This window comes from Agelaius phoeniceus, chromosome 8, assembly GCF_051311805.1.
Source record: "Agelaius phoeniceus isolate bAgePho1 chromosome 8, bAgePho1.hap1, whole genome shotgun sequence".
In the NCBI taxonomy this organism is placed as follows: domain Eukaryota; kingdom Metazoa; phylum Chordata; class Aves; order Passeriformes; family Icteridae; genus Agelaius; species Agelaius phoeniceus.
Window position 1 is genome coordinate 20009134 of NC_135272.1, and position 13294 is coordinate 20022427.

The 13294-nt window shown below is 35.5% G+C and overlaps 1 protein-coding gene across 10 annotated transcripts in view; it reads left to right on the forward strand.

Moving 5' to 3' along the window:
* The window catches only part of DPYD (dihydropyrimidine dehydrogenase), a 331722-nt gene that overhangs the window by 22200 nt on the left and 296228 nt on the right, over positions 1-13294 (forward strand). For all 10 annotated transcript variants that reach the window (XR_013183272.1, XR_013183268.1, XR_013183269.1 and 7 more), the window contains exon 2: positions 435-545. Coding sequence is in view for 4 of the 10 variants with exons in the window: in XM_054638674.2 (XP_054494649.2) it covers positions 435-545 (111 nt within the window). In the remaining 6 variants the exon portion in view is untranslated. The remainder of the gene's footprint in view (positions 1-434; positions 546-13294) is intronic.

Consider the following 13294-nt stretch of genomic DNA (forward strand, 5'->3'; position numbering starts at 1 on the left):
TAGGCTTAGAAGGAGATTGTTTTGATGGGGAAATTGGAGTTTATACTGAAATGATGAAACATTCAGAAATAACCCAGATATTTTAAAATATTTTTGCTTGTTTTGCTTTACAAATGTTACTTGGAATGATACAATGAACCCGAATTATGTGTTTCTACATGCTGTACATAAAAAATATCTAGGAATGGAAACCGTTATTAAAGCTACTAAATATAATTCTGTTTTCTAGTAATCCTGGAAATGTCTTTAAATATCCATCATTTAAGTGGCATGGACAATGCAATCTAAACAAATTAGTATGGAGTTGGGCTATAATGTGGAATAATTGCATTTGGTTTTACAGAGAGAGCACTGTAAATAAGTGTGTAAAGAGGCTTTGAACCTTTATGGAAATCTGAATCTATATTTTAATGTCTTTTGTTCTTTTTCCACAGAACATTCTGGCTTTAAATCCCCGAAAACAAACACATGCAACTCTTCACTCAACTGCAGCAAAGAAATTAGTCAAGAAGCAATGGAAAAGGAATTCTGACAAAAACTGTTCAGTAAGTGCACGTTTATCATTGCATCTGGAACATGTTTATCATTGCATCTGGAACAATCATTGAGGCTGAAATCACAGCTGTGGGAGAAACAAATTAGTGTTATTCAGTAGCCACATTTGGCTTCTAGTTTGTTCTTGTAGATACAGAGTTACTTTGTGATGAGCTCTTTTCTTTGCAGAACCTATTTGCAGTCCATACTTTTTTCATTTTTGGTGATTTTAGTAAGTGGTTGATACAACTTTTGTGCCTTTTGTTATGGAGCTTGATCCCTCTCAAGTATCGCATCCTGAGCCGTGCTGAGCCCCTTGATTTCCCTGGGTAGCCTCTTCTGCCACTTCCTCCTTATCTTTCTGTTTTCCAAGAATCACACTGGGCTGAGCAGCACTTCACTATCCTTTCTGAGACTTCTAAAGCTAATTTTATTTTGCTACAGAAGTAGGGGAGCCTTTCATATGTACCTATTTTATATAAATACATAAATCTTAGATTAAAACATAACTCCGGAATTTAAATTTTGTGCATTGTAATTTTCAGGAAATAGTTGATTTTGGAATAAATACTTTTCTTGCTGTAAATTGTCTATACTCTTCTGTATTTCTGCCATTATATATCATCATTTTCTCTCTAGGTATTTGAATTCCTAGTCTCAGCGTGATATTTGACTAATCCTATCAGAATTTTTATGTCTCTTTGATCCCTCATCTGATTAGAAGTTTTGTACTGTTTTTACTGTCTTCCTACAGGTTGTCTTACAAAATCCTCAAAATTCAGAAACCTTTTAGGTAGAGTACTAGTTTCCTTATGAGTATAAGGATAGTGGTGTCTTTTCATAGTGCTGTCAAAACACCTCCCACTAAAAAGGAAAATTCAGGTAGGAAATTGATTATGTTTGTAATTAAAAATATGTCATCCAAAACCCAACAAAACACAAACCAAATCAAAAATACCAGAAAGTTCCTCAGTTTCTTAAAATCACGAAATCCAGTAGGAACAACAAATATTTGCTGGATAGGATATCCTTAGCATTTCAGCAATGCTCTTAGTGCAGTTTCCTGTTTTATAGTATTGATTATAAGAATCTCTTTTTTGCTATAGCTATTATTCCTATTTTCATGTATTTATTGGCATAGATAATGTTACATGAACTAGAAACTTATGTACATGAAAACCTTCTGGTTTTGAACTTGGATGATTATTTTGAGGTGTCTGATGCAGATATTGCCCACAACTGTCTGGTCCTGCTGCAGAAAATGTTGGGCTGCTTAGCGAGCGGCTCCTGGGCAGCTGCAGTTCACTGTCATGTTTGCAGGTGACCTGAAATCAATACTGGGCTGTAAACTCCTCTGCTTTCAGAAACTGTTAGGAAGCCCAGGTATCCATGCAGCAGGGCAGCTGGGTATCTGTGTAGTAGCCTAATTAGCTGTTCCAATGTAAATTATTCTGGTTAGTTAAACTGTAACAGTCACAGAAATATTGTACTAATGGGTGTGTTAATGCACATTTCCTAAAGCCTCTAGGCTTTTAAGTCACTCTTTGTCATTCCTGAGCTGTTCTTCATGTCAGCCTTGCTTGGTTTTTGTATTCAGTTTACTCATAAAGTGTTTGATATTTGCTGTTGATTTTGAAAGTGCACGGTTTTTTAGAAATTGTCTCTCTTCCTGTGTTCCTGCTGTTAGCTGTATGTGTGTACCTCATGGTGTCTCAAATATTTCTGGATTCCCAAGGTCTGAGCTTCTTGGGTTGTGCAAACACCATGGATTTGGGTTCAATGCCAGCTTTTGTGCCTTGTCTGTATTTTCAGTTGAGAGAAATTCTGAACATTGTCAAATATTGCAGGATGATGTTTTGGCATAGGCTTGCAGTCTAATAAACAACTTGGTTTTATAGTTCTGCAGTACTGCTTGGAGATCTGTGCAGTTATTAGCACCCTGTCCTGACAGGAATCTGCTCATGGAATACAGTTTACAGGATTAAAAGTAGAAGGAAACAAATGTGTATATGGGCAGATATAACTACTTTCATAGCAGATACTTTCAATACTGCATTATTATGTATTATTTGGTAGAAACATCACATTATTTGGTTTGGAAGCTATTATAAGAAGTGTAAAGTGGTAGAAGGAACTGTAAAGGGCTAGTCCTTATTTCTAGATGGGTAATGATCCTAGTTTTTAAAACTGACAAACTTTTTTTTGCTCAGAGATATGTAGCTTACTCTTACTGTGTAAGATTTACCACATAGCTTACTATTACCTTACTATAGCAGAAAAAGCCCTGAAAAATGAAAAAATAAAATATTTGTCTGGTCTCCCATTACATAAAAGACATCAGTAAAAAATAAGAGACCTTTTACATTCTCCAGATCATTGTTGTTGAGTGGCTTTAATAAAAAAATAAAATAAAATGGTTGAATCCTTTTATTGCCTCCCTAAATTAGGAAAGCTAATGTAGGAAAGGATCCACTGAACACAGTTTTCTGTTTTGGTCTAAAGAGCCACTGGCAATAATGTTTAGGCCTGCTAATGAATAGATCAATCTCCATTTGAAATCCATATGAACTTTATTTGTTTCCATTTCCTTAAAATCTGAATTTGGCTTTTAGCTTTGGATTCTTTTAAAGCTGTTCTGATGCTGCCTTTGCAGAACTACTGTTGAAAGGAAGGTGGGAGTATGAAAATACAAAACTAATTAAATTAACAGCCCTCAAAACTCTGAACAAAAGCTGCATCTGCTGAGGCATGCACACAGTGACTTTGTAATGTCTAATAGACTTCCAGATGGCAGACTTACATATTTCTTCAGAATAATTACACAAGCGAAATTTTAACTCCTAGCCTGCTCTGAGACACTTTGGGTTGCCCATTTAATTAGTTCTGAAGTGGAAATGGAATGTCAATATCTTTCCTCAGCATTGGAAAAGTATCCTCCTAAAGGAAGGTTCAATTATGCTTTCAATGAGTGCTATTGTTTATTTACTATGTTAGCAACCAAGTGTTGCTGTACAAATTATTTATAGTTTTAGGTGCAAGATTAGCCAGCTTTACTTCAGAAATTTTAACTCAGAGATATGTATCAGAGTAGGAAAACTCTTTATTGCTGTGTCACCCTCAGTAACAGTGTTAGACCTAAGCATTAACACTCTTATTTCTTATGAGTCATGCTGAAAAGGGGTATGTACTCATGCCTCTAGTTATCTGGGGGAACAAAGATTTCTGTTGTCCAGAAAAAATTACAAGTAGAAGAGTTTTGAAATAGCTGTTCTAATAGTAAGCATTAAAGAAGGGTGCAAAATTTAGGTCACATTAGATCATCAATTTACAGATAGAACAAAAGCAAAGGGATCAACTGTGAAACGATGAGGATTTGCTTTGATTTCAGGTCTTTCCTAAGTAGTTCAGGGTTGTTTAGACTTTGGGTAAATATTTTTATTTGTGGTTTCTAACTCTTTATAATTGCATTTTGGTGTGTATTTTGTGCTTGCCTACATTTAGGTCACTAACTAGGGGGGCACACATTGTGTGCGTTTGCATTGCACCCAGCACACTGAATTCCTTGCTTTATCAATAGGGTTTCAAGTATTATGGGACAAGTTTTGTTCTACCTTGTACATGTGCTGGTTTGTAATTTAAATGAAATTCACCTCCACAAGTTTTATAAATTGACTTGTCACTGGAGAATTCAGTGGGATATTCTAGTCCAGCCTTCTTTTTGGTAATGAAATCTTGTAGATACCTACTAAGGACAGGTGAGAAGTTGACATAGATGCACCTATGTATTCAGACTTGCTTCAGTTTCTGCGTTTAGAAATAATTGTAACATTTGCTCCAGATGGAAATGCTGGAAGTATTTCAACACGACAAGAAGGTGAAAAGGAAATGGGGTTTAAATTGGTTTGTAGCTAATTGCCATAGCCTGTAACAGTATTGATTTTCTGGCAGTATTAGCATTGTTCTTTGTTCTTACATGTGCTAAGCCTGATCAGCATTGTGCAAAAAGAGCCTCTCTTCCACGAACAAAACAATTTTGATGCTCACCTCTTTTTGGTTTTGGGTTTTTTTGGGTTTTTTTTTTCCTTTTTGGCAAGGGCTCACTTTGAGAAAGAGACTTTAACTATATTCTAATTCTTTCCAGCCATTAGAGAAAACCAAATTCTTCACCTTGTCTTTTTCTGTCCAACATTAAGTTGCAACTACCAGATCATTTTGTGCTAATGATGGAGCATGAGATCTGCAATTCATTGCAAGATATAACAGCTCATGTTGCTCTTGAAGTTCAGAGGACAAGGGTACTTTCTTAAAACAGTAGTAATAAGAGCTTGCTAAAACTTCTAACTTCTTTTCACTTTGATAGTATTTCTGTGGCTGTCACTGCTATATATGAGCATCTGTATAAAGAAATTCTTTAAAAAAGAATTACGTACGTAAGTAACTCTTGATGCACATATGTCCAAGCTTGCATAGAAAAATCTGTAAACAAGATGATCTTTCTCAGCTACAATCAGTATGTTACTCTAAGTATTGCCTTCCAGTGAAGTGGAAAAAGTTCACATGACTTTTGTGCTTAATAATGTATCATGCTTACAGAATAATCAAGTTAGCATTTCACAAATAACTGATGGATTGAAGCAGAAATAGTGGAAATTATAAACAAGTAGATATAAAACCCAGTACACCAAAGGCCTGAAATCAGGAACCTTAGTGAATAAATGCTTTTTCAGGGAATAATTTGTCCGTTTCTAGACATGTATTGATGAAAGATTCTATATTTATAAATAAAAAATAATCCCAAATATTGTAAAATAGAGAACACTCATTAAAGGAAATCAACTCAATTATATTTATAATCTAAACGTATAGTTTACCTTTGCAAATATTTATTTTTGTCTTCATTGCATATGAATATGCAAGTTTAGCTCTTTTCTGAATGGGTATACAATGGCAGATGTCTCTCTAATCGCTGCTCTATTCAAACATTAATTGGTAGAACATATGTAGAATTCTACTAGTCTGAATAGGTATAGGATAGCAGCAGTCTCTTTAATCACATCACTATTCAACCACTAATTGGTGTGATGATTAAGGGACATTAGAGGGAGCACTTTGACATCTGATTCTTTGAACTGATGTCTGCTCGAGCTGCGCTGTATTCATCATGGCCAGACTGATTTCTTAAATAAAACGCTCTGATTCCCAAATGTGGAAAATATTGCGTTAGGATCTATTGAGGTGATTAGGGAATTTGAGAATGATTCTTTTATTTAACTAGTGATTGACTGTATATGCACAAACTATTCATATGAATAATACATGTGTTGCTGAGTATCAGAAAGAGCTGAGAAGTAACATCAAGAGATTTTCTCTTTTCTCATAGTGTCAATAATTAAATATTAATACGCATTTTAAAATGTACCAGTTTAATCATTTAGCAGTCAAATTCCTACTCATGCATTTTTTAGATTAACTAATTACTCTGCATTTTCTCTTATCGATAGCATATGCTGGCATTTAAACCCTTTCACTGGAATAAAGTGGTTTACATGTTTATATATGATATCACATATAGTGGGTCTAAGAAATGCATATTATGAATTTCCTTGAATCTTATGTTTTATATGCATTTCAGTATCTTGAGGAGTTTTCATTAGAACATCTCAATATCTCCTAACTTGCCTGGATGCAACAAATTAGTGGTTTTATGCACATTTTCTGTGTATTAAATTGCAAATACTGGGTGATGGCAAGTTGTGCCAAATGCTTTCTTAGTACTGTGCAAAAGGTTCCTTCTGACCCCATGGCTCTTCTGGAGTGCTGTGCTAAACCACCTCCAGCCTTTTAACTGCTACTGCTGCTCAGAGTTCTTCATGTTTGGTGCTCCTCTTATTTGATGTTGGATGATTCCTCTTCTATAGAGAAGCATTCACCTTTTAGTGAGCAGCATTTAGTTCCAGTTATATATCTGATCTTAACCAATTAAAAATGGAAGTGTTTCAGAGTTGCAAATTGTTTAGCTTTGCACTTCAGTGTGTGACAAAAATGAAAAATGCTTGTCTGCTTAGAGTGCTGAATTTTAGGTAGGTCCAATTCATTCCCCTTCATTAAAGCTGAGCAAATCAGAATAGGGATAGGATCAGAAACCATCTTCACTGTCAACTTTCAACTTTTGCTTAGTATTATATTCTTTCAGATGTAGAATTCTGTATACTTTCCTGTGGTTACTAGATGGAGATAAAGACGCCTTCTTATGCTGGTTTTTTTTGGAAAACAGAAAAAAAATCAAGACTAGCTTATCTTTCTTCAGACCTTCTACTCCCACCTATTTTTTTTTTGCTTTTGTAAACTCTTGCCTATGCTGAAACCAAGATTGCTCTTTCCTGTACTAGACTTCCCTCACAGTGAAGGCCATCAGACATGTGCTGTTCCTTCTGCAAGAGTGTTGGATTATCTTGTATTTATGGCCCAAATTCTGACCTCTTAGTTTGCTTTGATTTTGAAATTCTCTTCTTGCCTTTTGAAATGTTTAGGATTTCTTCATTCCCTGTTTTCCTTATTCCACCAAACATTATGACAGTAGAAGCCATTAGTACATTAATTTTTTTTCCAGTTAGTCAAGTCACTGAGGTCTTGGGTGGATCATGAATCATTTTGATTCAGGTTATTTTTTGGTGATAGAAAAGAACCAAGTTGTTTTTCAGTTAGTTGCACACTCGCTGGATATTTGTTTAGTCTAGTCTACATTTTTAGTTGGCTTGTGAAAATGTGCTGTGGAATAATTGGGGGAGAAAAATGTTTATTCCAGATTTGCCACATCTACTCTGCCAGTTATTCTTGGCCAGTTTTACATGGCTGTGTTGGCACTTTTTATATCACAATGTAAGTTTTAATATATGTACTCCATTTTCTCTGCCTGGGAGTATGATTTCTGTTTTCACCTTTTTTTTTATTTTTTTTTTCCTTTTTTCCCCTCCCCCCAATCTCCCTCTGTAAGGGGAAGCATTATGTCTGTCTCTTCTCTTCTTTTGGAACCACAAGCCTTCTAGTGGGTGCAATTGATAGTGCTCCATGCATTGCTTCAGTTACTTCCTCAATGACTCAGTGATACATGAGCTGAATCAGTCTGATTAAAAAGATAAATTATTCTTTTTTTTTCATGCTCAAGCCTGCAATCTCATGTTATTGCTAAAAATTTATTTTTTTTAGTTGTAGTTATGGCTATATGTGCTATCTCCATGAAGAAAGCAGGGAGGGCTGTTTATTCTGCATCACTTATTTGCTCTGTTGTACATAATCTATACTTCTCTTCATTTTCTTCTTGCTTCTCATGTATATAGAACAGTTTTCTTACTATCATTTTATAGTTTTCTCCTCTTCCTTTTTAACTTAAATTTGCATAACTTTCTGGTTTTATTCCCACAGTGTTTATGCAGTTCATTTATACTTAGAAATTTATCTACTCTAGGTATGTGTCAGTTTCCCTGCTTTTATGATTTTGATTTCCAGGCCATTGGGGGGAGGCATGATATGATCATAAAGGTGTGCTAAGAACACTCTTTTGGGTGAGTTTTTGTTTTGTTTATTTCCTGTTTGTTTTGTTTTGTTTGTGGGGTTATGGTTTTTTTTTTCCTTTTTATTTGCTTTGCTTAGGAATAGTTCCCCCTTGTGAATTTCAGTAGGGTTTGCTCTTTCTCCTGCTTTCCTTTACTGATCAGTATAACTCTCAGGAGACATACCAGAAATTATGTTTTCTGAAGTTCACCATCCTCATTCTTTTACCCTCGCTGCTTTCTGCACTTGGAATTGATTGTAATCTATTACAGAGGTAAGTCATTGATTGTAAGATCCTTTGACTTTTTAAATGTAACCTGTAAAACACAGATCTTAATAATGGTAGCATGCAAGTATTCTTTGATGTATTAACTGACAAACTTTGTTAATAACAGTCATTTAATCAGAAACACTAATACAGAATTTTAAAAACAGTATCAACTCATGCCAATCTTACCCATTCTGGTATGAATCTGAATGGACTTTATCCCTTTAGCAAGTGGATGAAGTCATAGAATAAATACAGAATATAATTTTCATCAATCTTTTTTTTTAAAGTTCAATATAAATTGTATAGAATAAGGTAAACAATTTAAAGACATTATTTTTGAGAAGATTATTAGTATTTGAAATATACAAAATTTATTTGGAATTTGAATCCCAATTTGTAAAGAATAGTTCACACTGAACTGTTAAACAACTTCAAAAAGTGAAGACTATGAGGATTAGCCATAGGGACTTGAAACAAATGGGATTGATTGGCAAAGCAGGAAATACAGAGGAAAAAATGAGAACTTTCAAAAGTCAAGTTGAGTCACTCTGGGTGAAAGAAATTAAAACAAATATTAAAAGGTTATTCAGCTATATAAAACAAATAGTAGAAGATTCTTAAGCTATTTAAACTAAAAGAAATAAAAGAACAAGCAAAGTCAGTGTGAAGATAGGATTAAGGATCTTAGGTGTTGTCTGAAGTCTTTGTAAATTGTTGTCCTACTTTCAGTAAAATGGGAATGAAGCAAGAGGTGGCTAAATGGGCAGAAAAGTGCAGAAGTGGAAATTACACCAGACAGGCCAGAAAGAAAACTTGGAGTGTTTTATGTTTGAAGTCAAAGGAACAGTACAACATCCATAAAAGTATCACAGAAAAATTGACATGTGAAATTACAAGCTTTGTAGTAGAGCAAGTTCTTGATTAAAGAATAGGCAATGCAGTTTGTGTGTGCTAAAAGATAGAGAACTGACAGGCAACTCTTGCTTTGTTGGTCTTGTATTGGCATCATGCAAAACTTTGAAAACAAAATTTTGAAGCAGAGATTTATTAAATGCATTAAGGAAAATGGAAGATAGGATGAGGCATATTGGGCTTTATTCTTAGGGATAAATCGTGACACACTAACCAGGATTTTGGGTTTTTATTTTTGCCAAGTAATAACGAAGTGTCATCTGCTTAGATTAGAATAGAGCATGGATAAGGAACTGGATAGAGGGGAAATGAGAGTGAGAAGTGCTTAAAAAAGATCTGCTGGGCTTTTAGCAGAGCTTTTTGAAGGATCAGTCTTCAGATTCATAACATTTAATATTTTCATTAATGAGCTTGACATAAATATTAGGAGCATGTTACAAGAAAGTCGACAGGCACTGCCAATACAGAAGGAACTAGAACATCATAAAGGACTGTGTGACACTGAAGTTTAGAATAAAAAAAAGATAAGAATAAATTTAATAGTGCAATTAGGAGGCTGTACAGCCAAGGGCTGAGGATGAGAATGACTGGGGGCCTAATGTCTGGAATTAAGCAAGAAGAGGATTTAGAAATACCAGCTGATCAGAGGATGATGGTTCCATGAACTGGGTAAGAAAATCTGAATATGAACTGAATGTGAAAGCAAGAGCTTAATTGTGATTGTCCAAGTTGTCACTTCTAGTCTCTAGACTAGACTTCTATGCTTTAATGTTTTGGACTGTGGGGACTATGTAGAATAAATTGCATTTGAATCACATCAGATACCTAGTGAGTGTCATTGAAATGTTCATGGGGAAAAATGGGTCTGCCTTCAAGTAAGATCTGGTTAGTGGCCAGTAAACAAGGCTGCACACTGAGCCCAAATGCTGAAAGGCTAATGATTAGGTGTGCCCTCTCTGTTGTGTTTTCTAAGTCATGAAACATTTCTATGTAAAATAGTATCTGACTGTGTAGTTAAAACTGGGTTTGCTGCATATATGCGCAGGAGCCAAATAAAGTTTTGAAACCTTTTTTAGGCATTTTAAATTTAAGTGCCTGACTGTGCAATGCCTATGTTTGTTTTATGGAGTGTATGAGCTATGGGTTCTTCTATGTTCTCTAGCCAACTCTATGTACCTTACTTCAGCCTTCTATTTTTACAAACATTACTTGGGGAATGGGTTTAATTGAGTACCTGAATGTTAATTTCTGTCCTTTGTTTATTTGTGTGGATCATTTGCAGCCTGTCTTTACCAAGTAACAAGTTGTAGCTGATAGATGTAGATTAACGCTGTTAAATATCTTTTTAAGGTATGTGCTCTCTGATCTGCTTTCTTTTCACTTGCTACTGATGCAAGTGCTATGCAGACATGAAATTGCTTTGAGACTGATTTAGCTATATATAAAATTTCCAAGAAAGAATGCTGATTTTTGATGCCCTTCAGAAATTCAATGTTAATATTTTCATCATTTTGTGGGGCTTCGTTGTAGGTTTGTCCTTAGCTAAATATGTAGCTACCTTTTGTTTTAGCATTTCTAGTTTTTGACTCCCCTCCTAAGACTCCAAATATCCTTAAAGTTTCAGTCCCTTGCATAGGTGTCATTTCATCCACTTTCTTTCTCAGAGGTGGTTGGTGAAAGAAGTCTTTCACTGCTGTGGAACAAAACAAAAATGACTGTTGGTGAAGCTAGCTTAATATCTTTGTAACTCAGTGTAGCTCATGCTGAATCATTAATACTTTGAAAAGTGTGGACTTAATGAGCATTTGTTTCTAACTTCTGAGGACGGAGCCCGTAAACTTGCATTTTAAAGAGAACTGTTAGGAGGAGAATTCACTTTACTTTCACTTCTGTCATATCTGAAGTAATTAGAAGTAATACATATTGAAAATCTTTTAATAGTGAATCTATAATTTTTGGGGACAAACCTCACTTTCCTTATAATTCCACTTCATTTTTGACCATGCTTGCACCATTATTCCGACCCTATACAATCTGCAGGCTGTCTTTTATTTTTTAGTGTAAAGCTTTCAGAAGAGGCCAGTGAATCTCAGCCACTATTGCATCCACAGTGACTATATAAGAGTTGGTTGAATTTAGCACGTTTTAATTGCATAAGAAATCTTGTTTACAATCTGTTTCTCAAGGATTGTAACAGTAGTAGTATTGGTGAACAGCAATAACATAAAAGTTGCACATGTTTTGCAGAGTCCATTAGAGACAAGAGGGCAGTGTGCATCAGAGTAGGTGGTCATTTCTTGTGCTGTTGCTGATGCTTTCTCTGGAGTTTTTCTTTTTCATTTGTTTTCCTCTGCATTTATTTTTCAGTGAATGGCCAAACAATGTGAGAAGGATCTTGCATATATTTGTAGCAATAAGTCTGAAAAGCTCTGTTGCCACCAGGGCTCTAGAAAAGCTGTGGAGAGGTACAGGGCGTTGCTAGGCAACACCGCATGGCCACAGATAGTATTTTTCTTTTAATTTATTTATTCTTCAGTTTGAGTGTGTCCTGCTTGGAGCCATTTGGGTAATAGTTAAGCAAGCACATAGAAATCAGAGAGCTGCAGGAGTGGAATAAAGGAATGCAATATAAAAATGTAAGAAAGGAAAAGCCATGGCACATAATTAAACGACCAAGAGACATGAAATAATTAGTAAGGACTGGAGCAAAAAAGTAAACAAGCATGAGGAAATAAGAGCAGGAGAGAAAAAAAATGAAGTTATGAAAAAAAGAGAATAGAAAAGATAGGGCACTATTGAAGAAAAATTAAAAATTGAAAGCTCAAACAGTTTATACACAAGGGGAACAAGGAGCTTGCTGCATAGGAATAAGAATTAAAAATTAGAGATAAAAATTACTTCAAGAAGAAAAGGGAAAAATTTGGTAATGATATTAAAAGAATGATGATTTTTGTTTCGTTTTGATTTGTATCATCCTGTTCATTCCTATTACTCTGTTTGCACATATGCAATAGTAGCAGTGACACTCAGGAGCTGGGGACTGATTAATAAGTCCAATATGTTTCCCAGAGAGGAAAAATAATTTAAAGTAAGAGTTTCAGTGTTATTTAGAAATTATTCAATCTGTCTGTTTGGAAATAGCATTTTCAAAACCGGGTTATTGCATTTTATTGAAAAAGTGTGGGTGATTATACCAAGGGTGTTAGGTCAAGCACTGGTTGCAGAGAGGGAGTGGGTTGTTCATACTCTCTGACTTAAACACGATAAGCAGGGGCAGGTCTGTCCTGTGCAGTGTTCAGGGAACTAAAAGGCCTTCATCTGCAATAGTTGGAGCCATTTATAGGCTTGAATAGCATAGCAATGTGAGGAAAATTCTGTGCCAGAGCCAGCCTGGCTGAGAGACCCATTTAATTAGCTCAGGAGCTGTGCTACCTGGCCCAAATGTCTTGAACACTGTTTGTGGGACCCGAACTAGTCTCCTGCAAGCAGTGCTAAGCCAAATTCAATCTAGGAGTCTTGCATTGCAGTTCTCTTCTGGTGTATCCTGGCTCTGTATGGCCCTGATTGCTTGGGAATTGCTGGGAAGGTGCTTGGCTTGGGCCATGTTCATATTGTTCACCTCAGCTTGAACACAGCAATTTTCAAGATACTAGCAAGCCTGAGCTGTCTGAAGACAGGCCAGAAGGTTTTGGGAGAAGAAAACTATTCAGACTGAGATATGAAAGCTTCCAAAGAAGTAAAAACCTTACAAAGAAGACAGTCAATGGGATACAGAACCAGAAGAGTGCATAGTGCCATAGTGAGGTATTGAGTAGTTAGTGCTTTTCTCTCTAACACAGTAAATGGAACTGAGACCTGAGGCAATATATTTATCCTGGATGCTGTTCTCAAGCTACATGTGAATAAACAACCAGCATTACAGCAGCATTCTCTTAATGCTCTTTTGAATGCCTTGCTGAAAGATGTAGCTACATATAAGCCCTGTTCATTTCTGTGTATAGGAAAGTTATTTTTCAGGTAATTTTT